At 56.5% G+C, this 27,676-nt stretch overlaps 2 protein-coding genes across 8 annotated transcripts; one reads left to right on the forward strand and one right to left on the reverse strand.

Moving 5' to 3' along the window:
- The first annotated feature begins 9,262 nt into the window (after positions 1 to 9,262).
- Positions 9,263 to 13,495, forward strand: PRAP1 (proline rich acidic protein 1). The gene is made up of 5 exons (XM_032607313.1): positions 9,263 to 9,428; positions 11,687 to 11,753; positions 12,404 to 12,453; positions 12,991 to 13,094; positions 13,224 to 13,495. Exons 1-5 carry the CDS (start codon positions 9,421 to 9,423, stop codon positions 13,445 to 13,447), a joined length of 453 nt encoding a protein of 150 aa, XP_032463204.1. The 5' UTR covers positions 9,263 to 9,420; the 3' UTR covers positions 13,448 to 13,495.
- A 996-nt stretch (positions 13,496 to 14,491) lies between these two features.
- On the reverse strand, positions 14,492 to 21,968 carry FUOM (fucose mutarotase). 7 transcript variants are annotated; one of them, XR_004346322.1, is made up of 6 exons: positions 21,877 to 21,968; positions 19,743 to 19,865; positions 19,446 to 19,544; positions 18,957 to 19,108; positions 18,790 to 18,863; positions 14,492 to 18,515 (listed from the first exon to the last, which is right to left on the reverse strand). XR_004346322.1 is itself a non-coding variant. In XM_032609161.1 (6 exons), the coding sequence occupies exons 1-6, from the start codon at positions 21,883 to 21,885 to the stop codon at positions 18,440 to 18,442; spliced, it is 522 nt and encodes a 173-aa protein (XP_032465052.1). In that variant the 5' UTR covers positions 21,886 to 21,968; the 3' UTR covers positions 14,492 to 18,439. The 7 variants fall into 7 exon arrangements, 5 of the variants coding, with proteins under 5 accessions (XP_032465052.1, XP_032465053.1, XP_032465056.1 ...); XR_004346323.1 differs by lacking the exon at positions 18,957 to 19,108 and adding an exon at positions 21,207 to 21,275; XM_032609161.1 differs by having other exon boundaries at positions 18,957 to 19,097.
- Between the last annotated feature and the right edge of the window lie 5,708 nt (positions 21,969 to 27,676).

Below are 27,676 nucleotides of genomic sequence, written 5' to 3' on the forward strand. Positions count from 1 at the left end.
GTCAGACATCAAGGTGTCGGCAGGGTTGGTTTCCTCTGGGCCTCTCTCCTTGCCTTATAGAGGCCCGCTTCTCCATGTGTCTTCAGATGGCCTTTCCTCTGCGTGTATCGGTGTCCTAATCTCCTTTTCCTTTTTTTTTAAGCCTTTAAAAAATAAATAAATAATTAATTATTGGCTGCATTGTGTCTTTGTTGCTGCGTGCGGGCTTTCTCTAGTTGCAGAGAGCAGGGGCTACCCTTCGCTGCGGAGCATGGGCTCTAGGCACGTGGGCTTCAGTAGTTGTGGCTCGCCGGCTCTAGAGTGCAGGCTCAGTAGTTGTGGAGCACAGGGTTAGCTGCTCCGCGGCATGTGGGATCTTCCCGGACCAGGGCTCAAACCCAGTCCCCTGCATTGGCAGGCGGATTCTTAACCACTGCGCCACCAGGGAAGTCCCTAACCTCCTTTTCTTATAAGGACACTAATCAGAATGGATTAAGGCCACCCATATGACTTCATTTTAACTTAATTATCTCTTTAAAGACCATATTTCCACATACTCTCACATGCTGGGGTCCTGAGGGTTAGGGCTTCTACGTATGAATTTTGGGAGGAAACAATTCTGCTCATAACGCTGACCTCAGACCCACTAGTAGGATGAGTGCTATCTCAGCGTGGTTTGAATCTGCATCCCCATAACTAATGATGCTAACGTCAACAAAAATTACTCAGTAGTCCATCCAGAGAAGAAACAGAGAATTTTATTCAAGGCAACCTGAGGATTATGACTCAGAAAACTCTGAGGACTGTTCAGCTTGCTGGAAGTTGAAGGCACAGCTCTATACATTTTCAAGACAAAGGATTGTTCATCAAAATGACCCTGACATTTTATGTAAAGTTCACCGAAAATACGCACTCCAGCTCTACACGCATGAATCGAGTGCAGGTCACCACGACCGTGACAGAACCAGGAAAAGAAGGAAAAGGAGGAAAAAAAAAATGATCTTTTTGGTGAGGCAGAGATTCTTGCTCTTGAGGAGGGCCCAGGGCGGGGAGTATGGTCTGCTTAAATTTTCTTGTCTTGTCTTAAAAACATACATTTTATTCCATCATTAACTATACATCTCTTCGTGGGTTTCTTAGCCACCTGTATATCTTTGGTGAAATGTTTGTTTAAATGTTCTGAACATTTTTCAATTGGGTTGTTCGTCTTGTTGTTACTGAGTTGTTAAAACTCTTCATATATTCTGGATACAAGCCCTTCAGCAGGTAGAAGATTTGCAGTCTCCCCCGGTCTGTGACTTGTCTTTTCACTTTCTTGATAGTCTCTTTTGAAGTGCAAAAGCTTGTAGTTTTGATAAAGTCCAAGGAATCAATTTTCTCTTTTATGTGTCGTGCTTTTGGTGGTGTGTTAAGAACTGACCCAAGGCCATGAATATTTTCTCATTTTTTCTTCCAGTGGTTTTGTAATTTTAACTTTTACATTTAACATATGATGCATTTTGAGGTAGCTTGTGTGTACGATTAAGTTATAGGTCTAAGTTATTATTATTTTTTGCATATGGATATCCGGTTGTCTCAGCATCTTTTGTTAAAATCACTAATCTTTTCATGTTAAGTTGTCTTGACATCTTTGTCAACAACCAGCTGTCCATACATATGTGGGTTCGTTTCTGGATGCTTAACTCTGTTTCACTGATGTGTGTCTCAATCCTTATGCCTACAGTATGTCTTTTGCCACTGGGGCTTTGTAGCGTTTTGAAGTGGCGAAGTGTATCTGTTCTAATTTTGTTCTTTTAGAAATTGTTTTGGCTCTTCTGAGTCCTTCCATTTTCATATAACCTTTAGGATCAACTTGTCTATTTCTAAAGAGTTCTGCTAGAAATTTGATAGGAATTGCATCGAATCTATAGATTAATTCTGGGAGAATCACCATCTTGACGAAGACTTGAGTCTTCTAATCCATGAAGAAAGAATATCTCTCCATTTATTTAGATCTGGATTTTCCTCAGCTCAAGTCTTGTGCTTCTTTTGTTAAATTTATTCCCAAGTATTTTATTACTTTCAGTGCTACTATGAATGAAACATTCTCCCTAACTTCATTTCAAATGTTCATTTCTAGTATATAAAAACAATTGATTTTTGTATATTGATCTTATATCCTGAGATCTTACTAAACTCTTTCTAAGTATGGGATCATATCATCTGTAAATAAAGATGGCTATTTTTCCATTCCGGTTCAAGCATGATCTTTTCTTTGTCCTGCCTTGTTGTGCAGGCTGGACTCTACAGCACAATGTTGAACATCAGGGTGAGCGTGGACGGTGACGTCTCCTTCCCATCTGAAGGTGAGAGTTGGTGGTCTTTCACTACTGAATATGATCACCACTGTAAGTTTTTCTGTACATGCCCTTTTACCAGGTTTAGAAAGTTCCCTTCTACTACTTTTTTGAAAGTATTTTTAAAAAATCATCAATGGGTATTGGCTTCCTGAAAAAGAATTTCAGATTCTTTTTGTGTCTATTAAAATGATCATTTCTTTGTCTTTCATGTTATCTATATAGTATAGTACATTAATTAACTTTTTGAATATTAAACTAACATTGCATTCCTGGGATAAATTCTTTTTTATGTGTTGCTGGATTTCGCTGGTATTTTTTAAAATCTCATAATAGCTTTTTATTATGATTTTTAAAAATCAATTTATTTATTTTATTTATTTATTTTTGGCTGCGCTGGGTCTTCCTTGCTGCGTGTGTGCTTTCTCTAGTTGCAGCGAGCGGGGGCTACTCTTCGTTGAGGTGCGTGGGCTTCTCATTGCGGTGGCTTCTCTTGTTGTGGAGCACAGGCTCCAGGCACGCGGGCCTCCGTAACTGTGGCCCACGGGCTCCAGAGCGCAGGCTCAGTAGTTGTGGCACACGGGCTTAGTTGCTCCGCGGCATGTGGGATCTTCCCGGACCAGGGCACGAACCTGTGTCCCCTGCATTGGCAGACGGACTCCCAACCACTGCGCCACCAGGGAAGCCCTCGCTGGTATTTTTTATTAAGGATTTTTGTGTCAATGTTCAGGAGGAATGTTGGTGTGTATACAGCTTTCTTTCCCCTGTAATGTCTTTGTCTACCTTTGGAGGTAGGATGTGCTCTCACCTCCTCTACAGACTGTGAAAGGTTATTTTTGCTGTTATTCCTTCTCAAGCGTTTTCTGCAGGCCTCTGGTGTTTCTGACAAGAAGTCAGCTTTAATCGTGTTGCTGGTTCTCTGCACAGAAGGAGTAGTTTTTCTCTTGCTACTTTCAAGATTTCCTCTTTGTCTTTGGGTTTTAAAGTTTAACTGGGGGCTTCCCTGGTGGCACAGTGGTTAAGAACCCACCTGCCAATGCAGGGGACGTGGTTTCGAGCCCTGGCCTGGGAAGATCCCACATGACGCGGAGCAACTAAGCCCTTGTGCCACAACTACTGAGCCCGCGTGCCACAACTACTGAAGCCCGCGTGCCTAGAGCCTGTGCTCAGCAACAAAGAGAAGCCACCGCAATGAGAAGCTCGCGCACAGCATCGAATAGTAGCCCCCGCTGGCTGTAACTAGAGAAAGTCGGCACGCAGCAACGAAGACCCAACGCAGCCAAAAATAAAATTAATTAATTAAAAAAAATAAAGTTTAGCTGTGATACATCTTTGTTTTTATCCTATTTGGGGCTCATTGAGCTTATTGGGTTCTGTAGATAAATGCTTTTCATAGAATTTGGAATGGTTTTTGCCATTAGTTATTGAAATATTTCTTCTGTCCCTCTCTTTCCTCTACTTGTGGGACTCCACGTATGTGTGTGTATGGTGTGTGCCTGTGTGCGTCACATGTGTGTTGCTGTCTCACAGGCTCTGGGCCACCAGGGAAGTCCTTGGGATGCTTTTCATTGTTCTTTTTTTTCTCTTCCTTCAGGTTGGATAATTTCTATTTATGTCTTTAAGTGTTGATCTAACTTAAAGGTATATACTTAAATATGTCTTTTATTAAGCCCTCTAGTAAATTTTTTATTTTAGTTATTGTTTTTCAATTCCAGAATTCCCATTTGATTCTTTTTTAAATGTCACTTATTGAGATTTATTTATTTAAACCACTTTCATCATATTTTGCTTTAACTCTACACATGGCTTCCATTCATTTTTTGTTCTCTAAGTCCAATGCTTCGGTCCACTAAGAACAGTTTCTATTACCTGCTTTTCTCCTGAATATTGGTCACACTTTTCCTGTTTCTTTGCCTGTCTTGTAAATTTTGGTTGGAAAATACATGTTTTAATTGGCTCATCATTTGTAACAAATATACTAACCAATGTCAGCTACTAGGAGGGGAAATGGGGATGGGGAGAGGGTATTATGGGAACGCTGATTTTCTGCTTAATTTTTCTCTAACCCTGAGATGTCTTATTAGGGGACTTCCCTGGTGGCCCAGTGGTTAAGAATCTGCCTTCCAAGGCAGGTGACATGGGTTCGATCCCTGATTGGAGAACTAAGATCCCACATGCTGTGGGGCAGCTAAGTCCTGGCGCTCTAGAGCCCGCGCGCCACAACGGCAGATCCCACGTGCTGCAACAAATATCCCACGTGCCGCAACTAAGACCCGACACAGCCAAATAGATAAATAAATATTTTTTTTAAAAGTCTATTAACCGGGCTTCCCTGGTGGCGCAGTGGTTGAGAGTCCGCCTGCCGATGCAGGGGACGCGGGTTCGTGCCCCGGTCCGGGAAGATCCCACATGCCGCGAAGCGGCTAGGCCCGTGAGCCATGGCCGCTGAGCCTGCGCGTCCGGAGCCTGTGCTCCGCAACGGGAGAGGCCACAGCAGTGAGAGGCCCGCGTACCTCAAAAAAAAGAGGCCCGCGTACCGCAAAAAAAAAAAAAAAAAAAAAAAAAAGTCTATTAACCAAAACAACTAGATGTCTTAGATTATATTTTGAAACGACTGTGGATTATGATATTTTCCCCTGAGGGTAGTGGTTAGCTGTTTAGCAATTTCCTGGACTAAATCTGTAAACTGTTTCCTTGTGGTGTGTGGCACTCATCTCTCTGCCAGGGTAATAGATAAATGACAAAGACCCTTCCTCTTAGGACGTTATTTTCAATGATACTTGTTAGTGGTACAAGGACCAGAATTAGAAAAAAATACAGACTAGATCCTATGTGTCCAGTGACAATAAATGGGTGATCAAAGGGTAGTCTTCTGCTTCATATTAGTGTCAGTAGGTCCCCTACAAGTACTCAGAATAAACATTGCTTAAGGGGTCGGAATGTTACACATTGTCGTTTTGTTGTATGAAGTATTGGGACAATTGATAAAATCAGGATTGAGAAGATTAAGGACAGTGTGCTCCCTGTTTGTTGTGAATGGATCATACAATTGTGTTTGCAAATAAGAAGTATCATTCTGGCTTGATGTGGGGGGCTGTGTTGAGGAGGTTAGGAGGAGTATAATGGTCTGGGTCCCCTAGAAGGTCGGATGAGACTAGTACCAGTGTTAGTGAGATTACAAATAGGAACAAGGCATACCAGATATCTTTAATTGTGCAGTGTGGATGAAACGGGATTTTGTTCATATCGGATTAGATCCTTGTTGGACTCTTAGAGCCTGTTTCATGAGGAGTAATGGGTGAAGAACTACTAAAGCTGCAGCAATCAGTGAATGGGAGGATAAAGTGGAAGGTGAAGAGCGGGGGAAAGGGTGGCTTTATCCACTAATCCTCCTCAGCCGCCTTTGGCTGGGTTAGTGCCAATGGAAGGACTTGCTGGAAGGAGACTTGTAACGTAATGTAACTCGCCACAACTAGAGAAGGCCCGTGACAGCAACGAAGACCCAACACAGCCAAAAATAAACAAATTTATTTTAAGAAAAAAAAGCTATTTAGCCTCATGATAAGACGTAACCTGTAAATGCTGTGGCTATTAAACAGCTGGATGGTTCCAATGTCTCATGTCTCTCGGAAGCTGTAAGATCCATAATACAGACCTCTCCCAACGTGGGTAAACAAACAAGCAAAGAATATGGAGGCTCTATTTCCATTAAGTATCGGCTAATTCATCCATAGTCTCCATCTTGGTAGATATGGGTTATGGACAAGAAAGCAGTTATTGATACATGATACATGATAAAGTATTGCTGGGAATAACCCTGTTAAGATACGTAAAATTAAACAAATACCAAGCTGAGAACCAAATTTCATCATGAAGAGAGATTTGATGGAGCTGGTAAATCAATAAATGAATCGTTGACAGTTTTGCTTAATGGGTAGGTTTTTCTAGTGTTGGTCATTAGTGGGGTTTTTAAAATAAATTTATTTATTTATTTATTTTTGGCTTCATTGGGTCTTTGTTGCTGTGCGTGGGCTTTAGTTGCGGTGAGCGGGGGCTACTCTTCATTGCGGTGTGCAGGCTTCTCATTGCGGTGGCTTCCCTTGCTGCGGAGCACAGGCTCTAGGCACACGGGCTTCCGTAGCTGTAGCACGCAGGCTCAGTAGTTATGGCTCACTGGCTGTAGAGAGCAGGTTCAGTAGTTGTGGTGCACAGGCTTAGTTGCTCCGTGGCATGTGGAATCTTCCTGGAGCAGGGCTTGAACCCATGTCCCCTGCACTGGCAGGCAGATTCTTACCCACTGTGCCACCAGAGAAGCCCTGGTCATTAGTGTTTATATAGTTGAAAGACGATGATTTTCATGGCATTGGCCATGGTTACGCTCCACATAAGAATAATCATGACATACGCTGGATTTAAGTACATTTTGGTAGTTAGTTTTGAAGGTTTTCCTTCAAAAGCTTCCTTACTTATGGTGGGCTTGGGTTGATCGTGAGTGGTTGAATTGGTTCTGGCATTGTAATACGTTTTGGCGGGTCATCTTTGAGCTTAATGGTTTCTCAGTTTCTTTAGTGGGACTGTTGTTAGTTCGTGGTTATACAACAGCTGTGCCTACGGAGCAGTAGCCCGAGCCTTGTGTTTCTAACAAAACTGTCTTAGGGCTGTTTCTTTGGGGGTTGATAATGGGGCGTGCAGTGATCCTTTTGCTGAAAAAGTTGAGGAGCAGGAATTGTGTTTAAGTTGAATGGGGTGGGAACTGAATAATTTACGCTACAGGAGATTCCGACTTTTTCTGAGGAAGCTACAGGAACGCTGTGTGGTGTGGTTACGGTACGTGACTGGTGACTGTTACGGGTTGGTCTCTGCTTATTGGTGCTCTGGTTAAGATGGAGATTACCCGTGGACATTAAATAGGGTTGTACTTCAGTGTAACGAGGAAGGAGAGCAAACGTAATTTAACTGGGCCTATACGTGTCTGCCGTAGGCTGTGAATAATAGCTTTGGAGCATATACAGAGCGTGGCTTTGAAGAACGCACGTGTGAAGGTGTGGAGGCATGCTAGGCAGGGTTTTCGCTGTTGGTAGTTGGTACAATGAGGCCTAGTTGACTCGAGAGGAGTATGTGCGCTGAGGCAGTGATGAATGTACCGACCCCTGTTACGAGGATGGGGATGTTGGACCCTGAGATGACGTTACTGCCCCCGAGCAAGGGCGCTTGTCCCCTCGGAGCAGAAAGCAACTCCTGACAGCAGGTGTCTGCAGCGAAGAAAGGGTTTATTTGCAGGCTTTAAACAAGGGCATGAGGGACAAGCCTCAGATCCACTCAGACCCGCTCAGATAAGCCTCCGACCAACTTGATCTTTGAGGGGATTTTTTTAAAAGGGGAACAAAGAAAGAGGCTGGGATTCATCATCGTTTTATGACATTTCTGTGACATTTCTGAATCTAGTTTCAGGAGTCAGGCTGTCTCTGGTTTACATTCTCAGGCCAGGCGGTCCATGGCTGGGGGGTCTGTGAGCTCATCTTGCCCTGGAGAAACAACCTGAGTGTGTATTAACGATGATGTCTACAATGGCAATTTCAGTACATCAGCGATGTTATCAACAGCAGCCATCTTAGTCACCTGACTCTGGTTGATTAGTGCTCAGTTAGCACAGGATTGAGGTCAGAGGGAACAAGAAAGGGAATAAAGTTTTGGGTGGAGAGACGAATCCTGAACTCAGTAAGGGAACTCGGTTTTAGGGGGACTTGGTGTCACTACTACAAATAACTCTCTCATTAAGCTGCTTACTGGCGGCAGGGCTGCATTTGTAAGCCTTGTTAAGAGTCGTCATCGCCATTAGTGGAAGAAATGTTTAGGCCACGGGCTAAAATTGTGGTACGGCTGTGAATACGTTCGTGATTTGAATGTGCCAAGCAAAATAGTGTAGATGACGTGAGGCCATGAGCAGTTCTAAGCCCCTGCGACATCCAGGTGTTGGGTAAGAACACGCGCTGCCAGTGGCCCGCGGAGCAGCAGCGCGAGCGGGTCGAGCTGTTATAACTATTCCTCATTAGGATGACGTAAGGACTGGCTCTGCTCTGTGGCTTTAAGGGGTTTGGGAGTTTGGGTGCTGCAGCTGCAGGAACCGTAGATCCCACCGTCGGGGCTTCTACACCCGCCGTGCAGTCAGAGGTGTAACGCGTAGAGGGGTGTTTTTACTGTAAAAGCTATTGTGTATGTTAATCGTATGAAAATATTGAATCGAGAGTCAGATGCTGCTTGGGTTCGGTACTGGATCATTAAAAAGTTTGGGGAGGGCTTCCCTGGTGGCGCAGCGGTTAAGAATCCGCCTGCCGATGCAAGGGACACGGGTTCGAGCCCTGGGCCGGGAAGATCCCACGTGACGCGGAGCAACTAAGCCCATGCGCCACAGCTACTAAGCCTGAGTTCTAGAGCCCACGAGCCACAACTACTGACCCCGCGTGTCACAACTACTGAAGCCCGCGTGCCTAGAGCCCATGCTCTGCAACAAGAGAAGCCACGACAATGAGAAGCCCACGCACCGCAACGAAGAGTAGCCCCTGCTCGCCGTAACTAGAGAAAGCCCGCGCGCAGCAACGAAGACCCAGTGCAGCCAAAAAAAAAAAGTTTGGGGAACCAGTGATATTTCTGAGGAGTCCAGCAGCTGCGGCTGAGGGCCCAGCGGGCAGGGTGGGCTGGGACGCCCTCCGGCTTCCATCCAAGCAGTCAGCCCCGCTTGGGGGAGCATGCCCCTGGGTGACAGAGCCCAGGGCCAGGGTGGGGCGGAGGCTGTGCGAGTTCCTGCGTGTGGAGAGGTGGGGGGAGGTAGGGCTGCGTCAGGTGGCTGGAGCGGGCAGAAGTCGAGTGCTGGGGAGGGTCATGTGTGTGACATACAGGTGGACTCAGTCACCTCGTCAGCCCAGTCAGGATCCCAGCCCCGACCTCTGTCCAGACACGCCCACACAGGGGCCATAAAGGCTCGAGAGAGAGGAGAGAGGGCAGGGAGAACGAGGACCGGACGTCTGGATCCCTGGGCCGCTGGCTAGCTGGGTCTGCAGCTGCAGGTCCCCCAGAGCGCTGTCTACACTGAGGAGGGGACCCCAGCATGAGGAGGTAATGCCCAGCGCCTGTAAACCCTTCACCCAAACACCCCACCCACAGCTTTGCTGTGTGGTCACTTGAGTCCAGGAGCCCTGGACTCAGGGAACAGCCCCTGGGGCACCTGGGTCCCCAGCGCAGGCCGGTTTCAGAAGGGGGTCAGGGCTCCGTCTGCAAACCAGTGTCTGGCTAGTTCCCAGGAGCGCCGGCTCCTCCCGGGTGTTAAGGGCTTGGGGACAGAACTCTTCCTCCTGAGTCCTCCAGAATGATTGTAGCCCCTGGCTCCAGCTCCAAAGGCCACCCCTGTGGCTCCTGAGAGAGACCACTGTCCCTTGGGGTCCCTTGAACCTGTGGAGAGTCACCCAGGAGCCCCTGGAAGCGGGTGGGAGGCACCAGGGCCAAAGAAGGCAGGTCTGTGACTGACGAAATGAAAGTGGGGGTCAAGACGCTGAGCCGGGGCTGGAGGCTGGGGGGCGATGCGGGCAGGGCAGCTGGAGCCCAAGGGGTCGTCACCCCGGGAGCTGGGGTGTGAGGCCCGGGGAAGCACTGGGGCTCCTCCAGGACCCTGAGGTCAGAGGCCATTTCTCCTGAGGGGGTCTCCCTCTGCCCCCTCCACCTGTGGCAGGGGTGGGGGGCCCCTCCCCCGGGTGGGGGGCCCCTCCCCCTCTAAACCAGAGCTCTCCCCGGCCCTCCTGTCCTGGGGGTTTCTCCTAGGGGCCCCAGCGTGGGCCAGGGGCGGGCTGATCAGTGACATGGGGACCTCTTGGTGTCCAGAGCCTCTGTCTAGGGAGAGGCAGGGTAGCTGACCAGACTGGGCCAGTGCCCTGCAGGCCAGGGCAGGCCCCTGCCCTTTACCCCCTGGGAGTGCAAGGGAACCTCCACCCCAAAGTGCTGAGTCACCCGGAGGAGCGAAGGTCTTTGTGGGGCTGGAATCGGGCATCAGGCAGGAAGCCTTGATGGGCCGCCCCTGGCCCCTCCCCCCAGCCACGTGCTCCCAGCCCGGCCCAGCTGCGGAGCAGAAACCTTCCTGCCCACGGAGTGACACTGCCGAGAGATAGATGCACTGAGGCGTGTCAAACATTCTGAGTTTATTTAAGCAAAACTCGATTCAAATCGGGGTGGCATCCAATCTAGCAGATAGAAAGGAGCTCCAAGGAGCTGTGCAGAGTGAAAGACTTCTACAGGCCGGAGGTGGGGAGGTGGGGTGAACAAGGAAGTTCCTGTAAGCGAAGGGCGCTGGTTGTGGTCGGGTCACCTTCCTTCAGGGGAAGGCAGGGCCGCAAGTGCCGCCTGGCGGTTCCGGATTGTCTGGCTCAGGGTATTCCATCCCGGGGAGGGAGGGGAGGGAGGGGAGGGCGGGGAGGGCAGGGCAGCGCCCACCCTGTACTGGGGCCTCAGTTTGGTGATGAAGGCTCTCAGCCCAGCAACTCCACTGGGGGCCTGTTGTCTTGCATTTTAATAATGCAAAAGACACGGGGCACATGCACACCACACACGCGCACGCGGCAATGCACACGCACAGGCACGCGCGGGTACCCTAACCCCACGCCACGCATCCCCGCCGCAGTCAGCCCCAGCCGTCCTCTGCTCTCCCGACCCGGCCTGTCTTGGGTGAGGCCTCCTCGCTGCTGAGTCCTTTAGTCGCCTTCTGTCCTGTGCGTCCCTCCACACTTCCTGCCTTCGGCCGTTGCTCCTCAGAGCCCCTGCTTGGGCTGGGTCCTCAAGCTCCTTGAGGTCAGGCTAGACGTGTCCCGGCGGAGCACCCCATCTTCCCCGCCCCTCCTGGGCTTCCCGCCCAGGTAACGCCCCAGCGTCCACCCACAGCTCTGGGATAGAGCGAAGTGCCACCTGCCTCTGAGGAGCCACGGGCACCGCCTCAGGGGTGTTGCGGGCTTGAGCACCTGCCAGCTGAGCCCCAAGCCCGTGCCCCATCAGTGCTACAGCCCCACTGCACCAGGCCCCGACGGTGTGGCTGGCACAGGCCGCGGAGCCAGAGGCAACGCTGGGACCACCAGATCCACGCAGTAACCCGGGCCTGCAGGGTGGGGTCCGAGGGCCTGGGAGCAGGTGTGGGCCTGTGGAGGCCCCATCTCTGTGCCTGCATGGCCTGCTCTGTGACGTGGGGGACAGTAAACCACCTGTGGACCTGATCAGGACCCGGCCCTTGGCCCCCCTGGCTGGACCATCGCCGGCCCTGCCAGGCGTCATGTCTGGAGGTTGTGGGGCAGAGGCAGAGGCTTGCCTGTCTCTCACTCTCCTCCCTGGTCCCCCAGCCTTCTCCTGATCACCAGCCTGGGGGCTGTGTTTCTGCTACAGGGGAGCTCAGCATGGACCCCCCAGGTACGTGCGGGGTCCTCACCCAGCCGCCCCGTGGCTTCCGCCCTCAGCCCCATCAGCAGGGGGTGGAGAAAGGCACCAGCCGGCCTAGGGCAGGGGAGGCGTGGCACCCATGGGACTGCAGGTCCTGTGCACCGGGCGGGCCCGTGGGCACTGGGGGGACCCTCAGGATGAGGGGAGCGGCCCTTCTGCGGCGTCTGATGGACAAGCCACAACCACCCCAGGTGAGCCAGGTGGAGGAGGGGGCCTGATGACGCTCACCTGTGCTGTGAAGCCCAGGGCACCTCCACATGCAGGGCTGCCCAGGGGCCAGGACTGTGCTGGGGCCGTGTTCTTGACCAGCCCTACACCCTGAGAGTGCCAGGCGAAGAGGGAGACACAGGAGGACCAGCACAGCTGTCCCACAGCTGCCGGGCACCGGTCACTGGGCTGGGTCACCCGTTTCATTTGCTCCCCTGCCCCACTGGCCCCGCAAGGAAGTATGGGCAGAGGAACCGGCTCCCCTTCCTCAGGCCACCAGGGGACAGGTGGTGCAAGTACAGACCCCATGCTGTCCCCAAGTCTCCCCCAAAGCCACACGGCCTTCAGCCAGTCCCCAGAGGAGGACCCTTGGAGGACCACACTGAGCCTCACTTGCGACCTCTCTCCCCCAGGTCCTCGTCCAGACCAAAGGCAAAGCCGGGGCTGAGCAGGACACAGAGGAGTGAGTGCCCCCGGCAGCCTCTTGCGCCTTCCCCTGCTGTGCCCCCTTCGGGCCTGCTTTGAGCTGGGGGCCTTCATGCACGGAGGGGGATCCTGTCCAGCAGCTTTGGGGAGGGGAGGCACGGGAGCCCCTGAGATCCGTGAGCAACCGAGCAGAGCGTGGGGCCTGGAGGATCCAGTCCCCTCTCCTGCCCCGCCCAGCTCCCCTGCTCCCCCGTAGCCTCCAGGGTGGCTCCCGCCCGGGGTGGCCAAGGCAGCAGACTGAGCCAGCCGTGCCCCCTTCCCCTACCCACGTGAGACGGCCGGCCAGGCAGGAGGATGCAGCACCACCTGTAGACCGGGCTCTGCTGATCTCTGCACAGGAGGGAGCCCCGGCCAAGCCCATGGAGCCTTCTCAAGGCCTCCCCTTCAGGGACCTTCCCGGGCCCGACGTCCTGGGCACGCCTGGCCCGAGGGTCTGGGTTGGGGGTGGGGCAGGGGTGCTGTCCTAGGGTCTCCCGCTGCACACGGTGACCTGACCCAGACGCTCTTGCTACAGGGCCTGGGGCGCCCGAGCGGTGGAACCCCTGGAGAAGGACAGCCAGCTCATGTGGCTCTTCATGGCACCAAAGCTCTTGGCCACCACCGGGGAGAAGCGGCAAGGTCAGGGCAGGCGCTGTCCCCTGGGGAGGGGGGCGCAAGTTCGTGACAGGGGGCTCGCAAGGGGCCGACTTGGATGAGTGAAGCCTCGGGAGGGAAACTGAGGCCACACTTCCCTCTGTCTGTCCCTAGGTGCCGAGGCCCTGGCAGAGACCGAGGACACCCTGGGCCGTGTCCCAAGCCCCAGGTGGGGCCCTGAGCCTGACCATGACAGCCTGCACCACAACTGGCCCGAGGAGGCCCAGGGGGAGGCAAGGCCCTGGGCTTGGGTGCTGCCACCTCAGCAGGTGCTTCAAGGGCCAGAGGAGGACCGAGACCACATCTACCACCCCAAGGAGGACCCCTGGGAGCCTTGACCCCCCCACAGCTGCAAAAATAAACCCTGCAAAGAGGCGGCGGCCACATATGTCTTCAAGAACAGTGATTGTGGGCCCCACCTGCTCTGTCTGGGAGAAGGGGGGCCACAGGCTGGCCCCAGGCAGCCCCAGGCTGACGCTTGGCTCCTTGCACCCAGCGCCCATGCGCTGGGAGCCGTCTGCTTCCCCCAGGCCGCCTCATGTGCTGGGGTGCGGACGGAGCTACTCTGGGCTCCCCGCGGACAGGGCCGGAGAATGGAAAGGACTCAGGAGCAGGGAGCCCAGTCGCTGACTGCTCAGGGACAGGGGGGCAAGTGGACAGGGGGACAAGTGGACAGGTGCTCAGGGGGACGGGGGACAAGTGGACAGGTGCTCAGGGGGACGGGGGACAAGTGGACAGGTGCTCAGGGGGACGGGGGACAAGTGGACAGGTGCTCAGGGGGACGGGGGACAAGTGGACAGGTGCTCAGGGGGACGGGGGACAAGTGGACAGGTGCTCAGGGGGACGGGGGACAAGTGGACAGGTGCTCAGGGGGACGGGGGACAAGTGGACAGGTGCCCAGGGGGACGGGGGACAAGTGGACAGGTGCTCAGGGGGACGGGGGGACAAGTGGACAGGTGCCCAGGGGGACGGGGGACAAGTGGACAGGTGCTCAGGGGGACGGGGGACAAGTGGACAGGTGCTCAGGGGGACGGGGGACAAGTGGACAGGTGCTCAGGGGGACGGGGGACAAGTGGACAGGTGCCCAGGGGGACGGGGGGACAAGTGGACAGGTGCCCAGGGGGACGGGGGGACAAGTGGACAGGTGCCCAGGGGGACGGGGGACAAGTGGACAGGTGCTCAGGGGGTCGGGGGACAAGTGGACAGGTGCTCAGGGGGACGGGGGACAAGTGGACAGGTGCTCAGGGGGACGGGGGACAAGTGGACAGGTGCTCAGGGGGACGGGGGACAAGTGGACAGGTGCTCAGGGGGTCGGGGGACAAGTGGACAGGTGCTCAGGGGGACGGGGGACAAGTGGACAGGTGCTCAGGGGGACGGGGGACAAGTGGACAGGTGCTCAGGGGGACGGGGGACAAGTGGACAGGTGCTCAGGGGGTCGGGGGACAAGTGGACAGGTGCTCAGGCAGGTGCACAGGTGAGTGGGGGTGGACTTGGGCCCAGCCTTTCTGTCCTCATTTTCTGGGCAGTTGCCGGCGCTCTCTGAGGTGACCAGTCCTCTGACACGGCCTGGCTCAGCAGGCCTGATGTTGCAGACGCAGGTATAGGGTCACTGGAATTTTCCACAAGTTGTACATGTGCTGGGGCGTGTGCAAGTGCAGGCGGGGTTTCTGTGTGGCAATCGCGCTCCGGCATCGAGCGGGAAGCACTTGGTACCTGAAACTTCCTCGCTGCCCAGACTGAGCCTGCTGGGGGCTAAGACAGAACGAGGCTCCCGGCTGCTCCAGAGACCGTGGGTCTGTCCTGGGGACCTCACGTGCCCTACAGCTCCTATGTCACCCCACGGGTCCCAAGCTCCTGGAGGCCTCAAATGGCAGCCTCACTCCAAGATGCGCTGCTCAGAGGCGTACATGCCTCCCGGCTTTGAGGCCCCACAGACAGAAGCTCTTTTGCCCCCAGTACCAATAAGGAGACTGAGGCCCCGGCGGTGACCTGCTCAGACCTGAGGTCGATGGTGGCCACGGCCCTGAGCAGCCCAGGGTGGTGTTCGTGGTCAAGTCTCTCTCCAGCCCTGCTGGAGCCAGGTCCCCAGTGGGCACTGCCTACCCCGAGGGCACAGCCGGAGACCCACAGGAGCAGGGGACTTGGGGGTGAGCAGGAGACACTGGCAGAGGCCACAGGCCAGCTCAGCCCCCTGTGACCCTCGCCCCCCAAACTCCCAGGCGCACTGCCGCTGCTCACCCCTTCTACAGAGGGTGCTGAGCGTGGATCCCCTGCCTCTGCTCCCCGGCGTCACTAGGCAGTACTGCTTCTGCAGAGTGACCGCTGCTGGGTGAGGCATCCAGGCAGGGAATAAGACACCTGAGGTCCTTCCCGGGAGCCGCAGCCCTGGCTTCCCTAAGCCAGGGAAGTGGTCCTGCTGGGGACCCTGGACGCTGCACCTGCATCTGGGGGCACAGGCTCTTGGCCAGGCGGTGCCCAGCGACCCTCATCCCCACACACCTGAGCCACAGGGCAGCTGTGACCCACCACACCTGTGGAACGTTCTTCCTCAGTGGATGGCTGGCAAGGGTGGTCTGTGCTCTTCCCTGAGTCTGAGCATTGGGCTGAACCCAAGACCCTTCTGGTGGGCACTGGGGCTCCCCAGCAAGAGCCTGGACTAGTGGAAAGTACTGTCATACTGTGACTTGTAATCAGAAATGTGTGTGGTCTTCATCCCTGATGCTGGCACCGAGCTCCTAAAACCCTTGGAATTTCCTGAGTGATGGGCGTGATAAAGTTGTCCTTTGCTGTGTGACTGAGGTGACTCTGGGAAGGTCCCTAAGGATGGGGCCGGTTGCAGGGAAGTGACCAGGAATAGAGGTTTGGAACCTCCAGCCCCACACCCAGACCTCGGGGAGGGGCGAGGGGCTGGGGGTCAGATCAATCGCCAGTGGCCAGTGACTGAATCCAACAGCCTGCGTAGTGAAGGCTCCACAGAAACCCAGAAGGATGCATCTGGAGAGCTTTGGGGTGGTGAGCACGTGTAGGTGCAGGGAGAGGGGTGCTGGAGAGGGAACAGAAGCCCCTCCCCGTACCTCGTCCACCTGGCTGGTCCTGAGTCCTATCCTTGTAGGATAAGCAGTGATCTAGGGAGTGAATGTTTCCCTGAGTTCTGTGAGCTGCTCTAGAAAACTGAGACTGAGGAGGGGTCAAGGGAACCCTCTATCTACAGCCAGTCGGTCAGAAGCCCAGGTGCCCCCCTGGACTTGGGACTGGCATCTGGAGTGGGGGCATCGTGGGGGGCAGTCCTGTGGGACTGAGCCCTGAACCTGCGGGATCTGACGCGTCCCCGGGCAGGGGGTGTCAGAACCAAGCGGACTGCAGGACACCGGCTGGTGCTGAGGGGCTGCCTGGCGGTGGGGGGAGCCCCCTGCCCTTCCCCCCGCCGACACATAGTGGAATTGGTGACCGGAATCATTAAACGCCCTAGTGCCAAAATGGGCAAGAGATTGACCACTCATATCACCAAAGAAAACAGAAGGCACACACACCCATGAGATGTTCAATGCCATTAACGGTCAGAGAACTCACCGCTACAGTCCCCTTAGAGCGGCTCACGGGAAAGACGGGCAGCCAGGATGAGGGCCAGGGGCTGGAATGCACATTCCCAGGGCTGGGGATGTAAACCAGCTCAGCTGCTTTGGAAACGGTTTGGGAGTTTCTTACAAAGTCACACATACACACGCCCTACGGCCGAGACTTGACCAGAGGTGTTTGCTCAAGAAATGAAGGCTCGTGTCCACGCAGACTTGTGCGGGTACGTTCACAGCAAGCTTATCTGCGATAGCCAAGAGCTGAAAGCAACCCGGCGCCCCCCAAGAGCTGCCTGGATGGAACACGGCAGCGTGTGCACAGCAGAATCCCGCTCTGCAGCAAAGTGGAATCATCGATGCGCACAGCGCATGCAAACACACACACCCCACCCCACCGTGAGCACGCAGAGGGCATGCACGGCCTTCCACTTACACGGAGTTCTGCAAAGTGCACATTGACCAGCAGGGAGGGGGGCGGACCAGTGGGGGCAGGGCAGAAGGGGGGGATGGAGGTGCTGGTCCAACACCCAAACGAATTTAACTGAATGCTTTAAACGTGAACAGCTTATTACTGCATGTCAATTCAACCTCAATAAAGCTGTTTCAAGAGAGGCCCGTGTGTGGCTGGAAGCGGCTGGCCGTGGGGTCAGGGGGCTGAGATCAGCCCCGGCAGCGGCGGGCCCAGAACATGGTCCCTTCCCCAGGCTGAGCCCCAGACCTCCGCCCAGTGGACCTATCTGCCTTCCAGGCCCACCAGCTCCTGGTCCTAACCATGGGAGCCTCCCCCGAGCCCTGGGGATCCCTGGTCATCCCAGCTCCCACGCCCACGTGCTGTGAGAAGGTCTGGAGGAGCAGGGAGAAGGCCCTCAGGGAGGGACCCTGTGCAATGGCCAGTGGGAACTCCGCCCACCCCGGGAGACCCAGTTTGAGAACGTGCCGGGAAGCCGTCACAACCTCACAGGCCCCCTTTGCCTGGGTGCCTCGCGTCCTCCTGTCCTCTACCCGCCGCCCCGGCCATCCCCAGACCCACTCAGGCTCATGCGTATTCAGTAGGCGCTCAACCACCAGAGCGAGGGAACACAGGCACCGGGCCCAGCACCCCCCACTCCAGCTGATGGTGTGGTCAGCTCCCGGAGGCTCCAGACCAGCCTCTGGGGCTGAAGGAGCAGCCCCGGCCCCCTCTTCAAGGGCCACCTTAGTGACTGCAGCCCACTCAGGGCTGCCTGGGTAGCTGATGCACTCACCCCCAGGCCCCCTTGCCATGTGCTGTGTCACCCAGGCCCCTGCCCAGGCCCTCTGTGCGATCTCCCCACGCGAGGGTCTCGACCTGTGTGAACTCTCATCCCAAACCCAGGGACTTGCCAAGTCAGGTGACCCAAACCTATCGGGAGGAGGGAGGCCTTACTTCCCACCTGAGGGTTCACCGAGAGTGGGTGGGGTCTGCCCTCCGGGGAGCCCACAGCCGCTGTTGCACTCAGCACAAAACAGGCCTTTGTGAGTGAAGATGGAGCTCCTGTTTAAACCTTTGGACTGTATGTTGGCAAGTAACTGCACTTTTCCATCATTTTCCTGAACTGGGATAATGCCAGCCCTGGTCAGCAGAGGCCCCCCCAGGACCCGCTGGGCCCCTGGAGCCCCTGGCTGGGTGAGCTTTGAGCGCTGCCGGGCAGGGCCAGGCCAGTTCATCTGCCGCTGGGCATGCCTGCTGGTGGCGGCGTCGGGTTCAGGGTTCCAGATCCCTCTCTGGGCGGGTGGTCTTCAACAGGCCTGGAACAGGGCATCGGGGGCCGGCAACCCCTTCTTGAGGATGAGGTTTCCGTAGAGGGCCGCCTCCCTGCATAAGGAGCAGGCTGAGTGCCGAGCTGGGATGGACAGGACTGGGGTGCCCAGAGCCCTGCTCTGCCACCCACCCTGTGCACTTTCAGCAAATCCCTCGGCTCTGCCATTCCCCGTGGGGCATCTAGTCTCCGACAGGGCAGGGGCTGAGCAGAGGGTGGGGAGGGCTCTGCAGTGGGAAGCGGTAGGGGCCCAGGCTCGGCCCAGATGCAGCCGGACCCAGGCAGACCCAGGAGGACCCAGTGGACCCAGCAGGTCCAGCCAGAGCTCACCCAGTTGTCACAACAGCAAAAGCCTTTCTGGTCCACTCATAAAACTCAAATGCCTCTATCGTGGCCAGGGGGCTCTGGAAGGCAAGGGGGGCGGTTGAGGGCCCCAGGCCCAGTGGGGCATCAGCAGATTCTCCAGCCTGGGGTCCCCAGGACGCTGGGCTCCTGACCTGCGAGGGTTGGGCGGACAGGTGCACAGGGGGCTGTGGTGGCCGCCTGCCTGGGGCCCTTGAATCGTCTGAGCTGCCCTGGGGGTCGGGGTGGGGCTGCTGTCCAGGACGGGAGCCCCGGGTCCTCTCTTCAGGAAGGTCCTGCCCAAGATCTGCTGGTGGGTGGTCCCGGGAGGACAGGCCCGGCCCCTTGAAGGGTGGGGGGCTGACAGGCAGCATTGGGCCAGGCCTCTGACCACAGATGGGGTTCCCCGCTTTCCCCTGGCTCCGCACGGACAGGCTGGGATGGGTGAGGACCCCCGGGCAGAGATAGGTCAGGGTCCTGGAAGGGAGCGGGGAGGCAGGGGCAAGGGGTGGCCATACCCCCGGGTAGAAGCTCGCACAACCATGGTACAGGGTTCGGGGGGGGCCTGTCTTTCACTTCTCTCGGGACTCCAAGGAGGCACAGAGGATCCCTGACCCCTTTCCTGGTGGGGATCTCAGGCTCACCGCACAGCCGGCCCTGGAGAGGATGGATTGGTAGCTTGTCCACACTGGGGTCTGCAGGCCCCTCTCCCTGTCACTGGGCACCAGCTCCACGACCACAGCCTGGAGACAGAGGGGGGTCAGCTCTGTGGCCCTCTGCTCCTGCCCTGGGTGCCTCCAGGACCCTTTGTTGGGTGACAGTTCAGGGCTCCTCTGATCAGGCTCAGGGGTCTTTGGGGACACGGGTCCTACCCCCTACCCAAGGCAAGTGGCCCCCCTGAGTTCTGGCAAAGGGTAAACTGAGGCCCAGAGCAGGCTTACCGGGCTCTCCACGTAGCAGTCCAGTGGTAGCAGCTGCAGCACGGCCTCCAGGCGCTGAGGGATGCCCAGGCCTGAGGCCAGAGTGCCGACCTCAGACGCCGCCGTCTCCCGCCCGGCCACCTGCTGCCCGTGGGGTGACACTTATTGAGGTCACACTGGTGTCTCCCCACCCCGGCCACGGCACCTGTCACTGTCTTGGCCCTGCCCATCCCCCTTCACTCTACCACACGGGTTGTTGTTGGTGACCCCCAAACACTCGTCCACCAGGAGGGGCACCTGGGCCACCTCCTTGAACCCAGAAGGCCCTGGAGATGACCTCCTTGTGACGAGGACAGTGGGGTCTGGAAGAAGGCCCCTCTGGCCCCAGGCTGCCCCCAGACCTGCCCCACTTGGCTCCAAGGGCCCCTGCTCTCCCGAAAGTTGGTTTCTGATTGTTAAGCTAATGCGCGCTCATCGTACAAAACCAGGAAATACAGAAGCCCACGAAGAAAAAGAACCAGCTGTAATCTTACTACGTAAAGGAAACCCTGCTACTGTCGGAGTGCATTTCCTTCTGCCGTTTTCCCTCGTTTCAGCAAGGTTAGACTTTTCTGCACATTGGACGCTGAATGCTAACCGCACGTTTGCCGGGGTGTGTGTGTCACCTCTGGGGGCCGCACCGTGACTCACTTATGCCTTCCTTCTCTTCCACCATGTGGGCCTTTCCGTGGCCACCCCGCGGAAAGGGAAGAGAGCACCTCGGGTTACCTGGCCCAAGGTGTAAACTGAGCTACAGCGGGCTCAGCTCCCTGAGCAGGGGGGGAAGCTGGGGCCACCAGGTCGGGAGCGCGCTGTCCAGGGGGCTGTGTTTACCCCACAGTTCACATCTCTGTGCCTTTAGTGGCCTGAACTCTGCAGGGAGAGTCGTGTTCCTGCCTCACAGCATTGCTGGGGGTGGAGGCATCCAGGCACGGCCCAAGCCCAGCCCATGCCCCCCCGTTACCCTCAGGACTGCTAACCCCTCTCTTACTGTTACCTCCTGGACCTGGCTCCAGGGCCCTCCCAGCCTCACCTCCCACTGGGCCCTGGGGGGATGAGAGGGTTTTAAGAGACGGAGTGTGCGGACACCTGGAACGTTTGGGGCCCGGTAACGAGTGGTGGGATTCTAGAGCAGAGTAAAGGCTGAATACCTGACCTGGGCCAGGAACCGCTGCTCAGCCAGCCAGGACGGTGCCAGGCCTTAGTTTCCCCATTTGTAGGAAGACACCAAGTGGTGTGTGAGATGGGGCAGGAGGCCCAGGCTCACTTCTGGGGGCTGGGGGCTGCAGGGAGAATCTTGAGGGTCCTGGCACTGAGATTTCCTGGGTCACTGGTGGGTTATTGAGGAATTGGTGGGGGTAGGAGCAGAGCTGCAGCATCTGGTTAGCCCAGAGGCCGGATGACAGCCCACCCTCCCCACCCCGGCCTGCAGAAGGTGGGGCTCACCGTCGGCAGGGATCTCCTCTGGGCCACACCTGCAGATGCAGGCGGTCGGGAAGTTCACGTCCTCACGAACTGAACAACCAGCACGGTTAGACACTCGCGGTGGGTCCGCGCAGCGCACCCTCCCCCGCGGGCTTGGCCGCAGACCCAGGGTCGCCGGTCAGACGCGTTAGGACACGCCCACTGCCCCTCCCTTCCCGTCCGAGAGAGGCGGGGAGAGGGACCACCAGGCGTCGGAGGAATTGCAGGCATCGCCCGAACGCTGCCCGCAGTCCCGCCCAGCGTCCGGCCACGCAGCCCGGCCCAGGCCCACGGCCTCAGGAAAAGAGAAACCGCTGCAAACGTCAGCGGACAGCCCAGGCGAGGCGGTGGTGGCCCCTTGGGGGCCGTGTGGGGAGGGGCTGGAGTAGGAGCTGCACACAGGGCCTGAGGCGGGGCGTGGGCTTGGCCGCCCGGGACCCCGCACACCCGGGCTGAGGGAGGAACCGGATCTGCCGGACACAGCCCCTCTCGGACCAAGGGCCATCGTCCTCGTGACCACCCAGGCAGGCCTCAGTTTCCTTGAGGGCGCGAGGGCGGCCAGAGCAGTGCCCCCACCCAGGACCAGAGGCCCCGCCCGACTTCTGTCCCCGGCGGGTGGATCCCCCAGAAGCTCTGCGCCCGCCACGCTCACCGATCTCATCTCCGTGCCCCATCCGCGCCAGGGCGTAGAGCGGCTCGGGGGACGGCAGCGCGGGGACACCCTTCAGCACCACCCTGAGGGCTGGGCCTGAGAGGGCGGGGCGGCCACGAGGGACGGGGCCGGGGAGGGCGGGGCCGCGTGTGGGGCGAATCCTGGAGGGGAGAGGGGCCAGAGGGGGCGGGTGCATGTAGGGGCGGGGCCCGGCGGGAGATAGGCGTGGCCTGAAGGGAGGGTCCCCCGGAGTGCGGAGGACTTGGGGTTGCGTGGGCCGCCTCGGGGCGGGGTCGATCCCAGCCCAGCCCCGCAGGCGCCGTCTTTCGAGGTCTCGCTTACCCGGCTAGGTCCAGGACCCGGGCACCCACGTGTGTTTGTGTTGGAGCTCCCCAGCGCCCTCCGTGCGTGAAGGCCTCCTCTCCAGCCCCCGTTCCGCCCCCAGGCCTTGGGGACTCGTCCCCCACCCCCTCTAGCCCGCAGGGTCCGTGGTGCCCTGGGGTGGGGAGGGCTGGGTGGCGGCACAGGGAGGATTTACTCCTTCACCCAACACTGTTCACACTGGAAGGACCCTGAGGACAGGTGGGTGCGACCTCTGGGCCAAGCGGGTGTGCTGAGAGCACCCCTGCGCTGTCTTCCAGGCGTCAGCCTGCTGAGACCCCTCAGGTACCTGTCTAGGGTGCCGCACCCCTGCCCAGGGCAGCAGCGCTCTGACTCCCCGTAGGGGCCCCAGCGACCTGGACTCCACAGGACCCTCCCCGTCCCCGCCCCCACACCCCCAACACTAGGTGTCTTAATTTTGGGGGGGAGAGGTCACCTTCAGCTGGCCAGCTGAGGTGCATATAAAAGGAGTGACTTCAAGGAGCCCATACATCTCGCATCTTCCCACACACAGGAGAGCACTCAATTCATTAACTTGAGATGTCTGGTTTTCTCTAATTAGCAGGAATATTTTGCTGTTCGGACTACCTGGTTTTTTGTTTCGTTTTGTTTGCGAAAACTCCTGTACATACTGGCTCCTCCTGTTACCCGAAAACTGGGTTCATCTCTCGGTGGGTGTCGAGCCGAAAGACAGCCAAGCCAGCAAAGGTGGGGAGAAGGAAGAATTTATCACAGCAAATAAGGAGAGCACGGGGGCCTTCCCAAAGCAGGGTCCCCCCCAGCAAAACTGGGGACGTTTTAAGCTAAGGGCACATGCGCGCATCCAGGAAGGGGCTTGAGCAGAAAACTTAGCATAAAGTTGGGGCAAAGGTCAGGTCGACAGAGTCACGTCTTTGTTGATTTAAGTCAGGACGGTCAGCATCACCATTCCACCCTCCACCTGGGTAGGGACCTTAGTTCCTGCACAACTCAAGGTGTATTATTATGTTTATCCCTTGAGGAGGACCTAGGACTCTGCTTTATCACTGCCTTTTCTCTGTCCCTGTGTTCCTCTGTTCGTTTAACATCACTGATTACTGAGACCTGTTCAAGGGCAAGCACCAGGGCCAGGCTTAGACCACAAAATGGCACAGGCCAAAACGGGTTCTCGTCTGTTCAGAAAGCCATTCCTGGTTCTCTTTCTCCGGGGACCCCCTGCCCTATCTGCTTACACTCCCTCACCTCTTCGGAACAGTCCCTGAGAGCTGAGAGGCTGTATCCTGGGCTTAAGTCATCAGCAAGTCCACCGAATAAAGCATAATTCTCAATTTTTAGGTTGTGCATTTATTTCAGTCGACAGGTATGATTGTGTTTTCCCAAAATGGCAGCACCGCCGCCATGTTGTATCTGACACGCCACAGTGAGTGATGCGCCTCCCCTGAGGCGGGTTTGTCCCCTTCCTTGAACCGGGTGGACCTTTGTGTAACTGCCTCCAATAGAATGCTGCACATGCTGCTGCCTGGCTTCTGGGGGCAGGTCATAAAAGGCAGTATGGTGGGACTTCCCTGGTGGCACAGTGGTTAAGAATCCGCCTGCCAATGCAGGGGACACGGGTTTGAGCCCTTGTCCAGGAAGATCCCACATGCCGTGGAGCAACTAAGCCCGTGCGCCACAACTACTGAAGCCCGCACGCCTAGAGCCCGTGCTCCGCAACAAGAGAAGCCGCTGCAACGAGAAGCCCAGGCACCGCAGTGAAGAGTAGCCCCCGCTCACTGCAACTAGAGAAAGCCCACGTATAGCAACGAAGACCCAACACAGCCAAAAAAAAAAAAGGCAGTGTGGCTTCCTCCTGATTCTCTCTTCAGAACACTTGCCCTGGTGTTATAATCAAATGCAACCGATTTTCTCCCGAGGAGACAAAACCAGTTAGACAAGCACAATTTAATTTAGCTTATTTTGCAGGACAAGAAAGGTCAACTTGACCTGGGACAGTTCTTGTTTATGCCTCTGAAAATCATAAGCAAAACTTAAACAGTTCCCCCAACTGGCATGAGGTAACCACTAGCCAACTCTCTTTCATTTAAGAAAATTCGAATCTTGTAACCAATCATAAAGAACCACTGCCCTCACACTACATACGCTGCTTTGTAACAACATCCTCTGAGCCTCATCCCATGTTTTGGTTTGAGTACTCCTGGTTTGCAAACTGTCTTTCTGGTGTGTGCACAATACACTTTTACTAATCTCTACCTAAGTAATTTGTTAGTTTTACTTCTGTTTTTTGTGAACTTCTGCCACTGGGAATGCAGACACGGTACTGGCAGGAAGCCGAGGGAACGAACGTGGTGAGCCCTCCTGTGGGCATTCGGCCCATAGCCCCAGCTCAGCCCAGTGACGCTGCATCGACCACCAGGCCAGGGAGCGATTGCTCAGGCGGGGCTCCAGCTGAGGCCCCAGACTTTGTGGAGCAGAGACAAGCTGACCCATGGTGGCCTGTCTGGATTCCTGACCCATACAAACTGAGAAAGGAGAACTGATGGTTGTTCCTGTAAGCCACCGAGTTGAGGGATAATTTATTATGTGGCAGCAGCTGACTAATGCAGGTGGCTCCTGTGCCCTGCTGAGATGTCACCAAAAGCCCTGCTGACGCTGCCCTTGGCCTTCAACCCTGTGTCTGCTCTCTCTCTACCCCGCTCCACACATGCAGGCTTGAGTGCAGACCCCAGTGCAGATGCCCGTGCCTGCACCGGCCGGATCATACCCCCGCTTAAGAACCCCAAACCTAACTTCACTGCCCAGCCTGCAAACGGGCTCTTGCTCAGGCCAGCTGGCTCTCAGCCCTCTAGGCTCTGGCCCTCCTTACAGGGTTGCCCGGTTTGCCTGCCCGCCACCTCAGTACTTACTGCTGCCTGTGCCGCAGGAAACAGCCCAACCCAGAGCCGGGACAGGCCAGGCTCTCTCCCCTCAGAGCCCGCCCCCTTCCACCTCATTCCCAAATGGACCCTCAGCCCTGCGGTGACACGCCCGGAGGCCTGGCAGCTCCTGCGGAAGTTCTGTACGTGAAAGATGGCAGAGAACCTGAAGTCAACAGACAACCCACGTCCACTGCCTAGCCCTGCGGAGCCTCACTGGTCAAGGAAGCTGCCCAGGGAGGTGGTCAGCAGGGCCCACACTCAGGCCGCCCACTGCGGCCAATTCCACCCAGGGTGAGCAGTTTCTACTCCAAAACCTGAGTGGAGAGACTTGAAGTTAACATTCCCTGAAGCTTATCTTTTTAGTAGGAATATAAGAGGGAAAAGCCAATTTTATACGGATAGATGAGAATGCAAGGTCTCAGCTTCAGAAACAAATCAAACCCCCAAACAATATGGCGCCGGAGGTCAATTAACTCAACAGGGAGTGGAGGGCTCTCTGGGGCTTGTGGTCCTTGAAGTCCTGCTGGGGTTTGCCTTCAACCCCGCCACCCACAGCAAAGCACGCAGTCACACCACTGGACGGTCCCCAGTCTCCCCAAGCCCGGGGCCACCACGCAGCCTGAAGACAAGATCCTGTTCCCTGGGCCTGGGGCTGGGGCCCCGTCCCTGCCACATGCTGGATCCCAAACGACCCTGTGGGTGCAGACCTTTGAGACACACATACTCTCATGTAGGGGTTCCACGTTGAGCCCTTTCTCGGCTTCCGGCTGAGCTGCTGAGACAAGGGCACCTGCGAGTCTTGGATGGGCCCCTCACAACTGGCCCCCCAGCACTTGGAGCTCTGTTGTTCGGAATCGGTTATGAAGGTCACCGCCCAACGCGTGTGAAAGATTAAACTAACGCACGGACTTTCTCAACTCTAAGGTTTCCTCCTGCACATACCTCTGCCTCTTCATTCTAGATGGTACGTCACTAGCGCAAACCCCGGTTACACAGCTTTAATAAATGGGGTTCGCACCTCTACTGCCATGAAGACCGCCCAGCTGGGCCCGGCCTTCCTGACCCCAGGGGAGAGCCTGATCTCGTGGTCCCCTCGTACCTACTCTCTTGCCCACCGTTCAAGGGCGACTCCATCAGAACTCTGTCTGCTGTCTGGGGAGGGCCTTGTGCCGTAATAGAACCACTGCGCCCTTCTCAAACTCCCGACCACGGCACACACCGCAGAATGACAGGGCCTGGGCGGAGACTGCAGAGCTAACCTCCCCAGGCAGACGGTCAGCAGAGCAATTCTTTTTGGGCCCCCCAGCTGCGTAAATATGACCAGAGCACAAGGGTGAGTCATCGAAGGTGCTGGGCGGCCAGAGCTCCACTGGCCATCTCAGCTCTTCCTCAGATGCAGGTGGGTCTCTCTTGGGTGTTCAGCATGGGTCCTGGGTAGGGGGAGGGTACACACTCTGGGCCCAGCCCTGCCCAAGGCCATGACTGCAATCCCACATTCAGAAACCTCCGCTGGGCAGGCTGGTCAACAGGCTACCTGCCCATGACTGGCAGCAGGACAAGGTGGAGGAAACGCCTGTACCAGGTGCTCAGGTCTTCGCTGGGTGGCGGCTCCCGGAGGAGGGCTCTGAGGCCCGATTCCCAGGACAGGCAGGCGCATGTCTCACCGTGCAGCACTTGCTTAGGCAGAGCTCTGCCCTGGGTTCTGAGCAGCACCCATCATTGCCGACAGCTGAGGCTCTCTCTGCAGAGCAAGACGGATGGGGTGGGGGTGGGGGCACAACGAAGCCAGCAGAGCTCACCCCTCACCTGGCCGTCTGTTCACCTGCAGCTGCGTTGCAGTGGGCACCGCACCAAGATCCAGGTGCCGGCGTTCGCTCCCAGAGGTGCAGCTCTCCTGGCCTCACCTTGGAGGGTCTGAGGACATTCTGAGGCTGGGGGGCCCTGACCCAGGCCAGTGACTGCCGTCTTCACCCGTGCAGCCCTCCCAGGCAGCAGGAGGACAAGGGCCTTCATCCCGTGCTCCAGGACTCATACGACTCTCCCCGCTGGACACCTGCTCGAGAATCTGGTGTAAAATGGAGGGTTTAGAGTTCCGAGCTGGGCTGTGACTTGAGGATTAAACAGCAGACGTCTGGTCGGGGCAGAGGTGTTTCCCGGTACCTCGGTCACTCATTCACCCAGGGTCCTGCAAGGTGCCTGACTGCACGGTGCCCCGGGGGACGCAGCTGGCCCTCCCGGGGATAAGGCCACCAGAGGAACCTTGGTGTGTAAACTCTACGTCCTCCCAGAGCAAAGGGCACGAATCCTGCGCCAGGTCTGGGAGCATGCATTTTAAACCAGCGCCCCAGGGATTCCGACACAAGCAGTCCTCACACCAATCTGGGAGCCTCGGCCCCTAGCAGCCCAGCCCCACAGTGCCGCCCTTCCCTTCCAGACGCACTCGAGCTGAAATGCAAGGATTCGTGCAGGGAATGTTCGCTGCACCGCCGCCACGGTGGCTCTGAAACAAGAACCTGCACACGGTC

The sequence above is a fragment of the Phocoena sinus genome, chromosome 16, assembly GCF_008692025.1.
Source record: "Phocoena sinus isolate mPhoSin1 chromosome 16, mPhoSin1.pri, whole genome shotgun sequence".
Lineage (NCBI taxonomy): Eukaryota > Metazoa > Chordata > Mammalia > Artiodactyla > Phocoenidae > Phocoena > Phocoena sinus.

Excerpts from the sequence above, each read along its gene's own strand:
- PRAP1 (XM_032607313.1), top strand. Across the intron at positions 12,454-12,990 it reads GCTGAGCAGGACACAGAGGA|GGCCTGGGGCGCCCGAGCGG; the intron begins GTGAGTGCCCCC and ends CTCTTGCTACAG. Across the intron at positions 13,095-13,223 it reads CACCGGGGAGAAGCGGCAAG|GTGCCGAGGCCCTGGCAGAG; the intron begins GTCAGGGCAGGC and ends GTCTGTCCCTAG.
- FUOM (XM_032609161.1), bottom strand. Across the intron at positions 19,545-19,742 it reads ACTGCTACGTGGAGAGCCCG|GCTGTGGTCGTGGAGCTGGT; the intron begins GTAAGCCTGCTC and ends CTCTGTCTCCAG. Across the intron at positions 18,864-18,956 it reads TGTCCGCCCAACCCTCGCAG|AGCCCCCTGGCCACGATAGA; the intron begins GTCAGGAGCCCA and ends CTTGCCTTCCAG.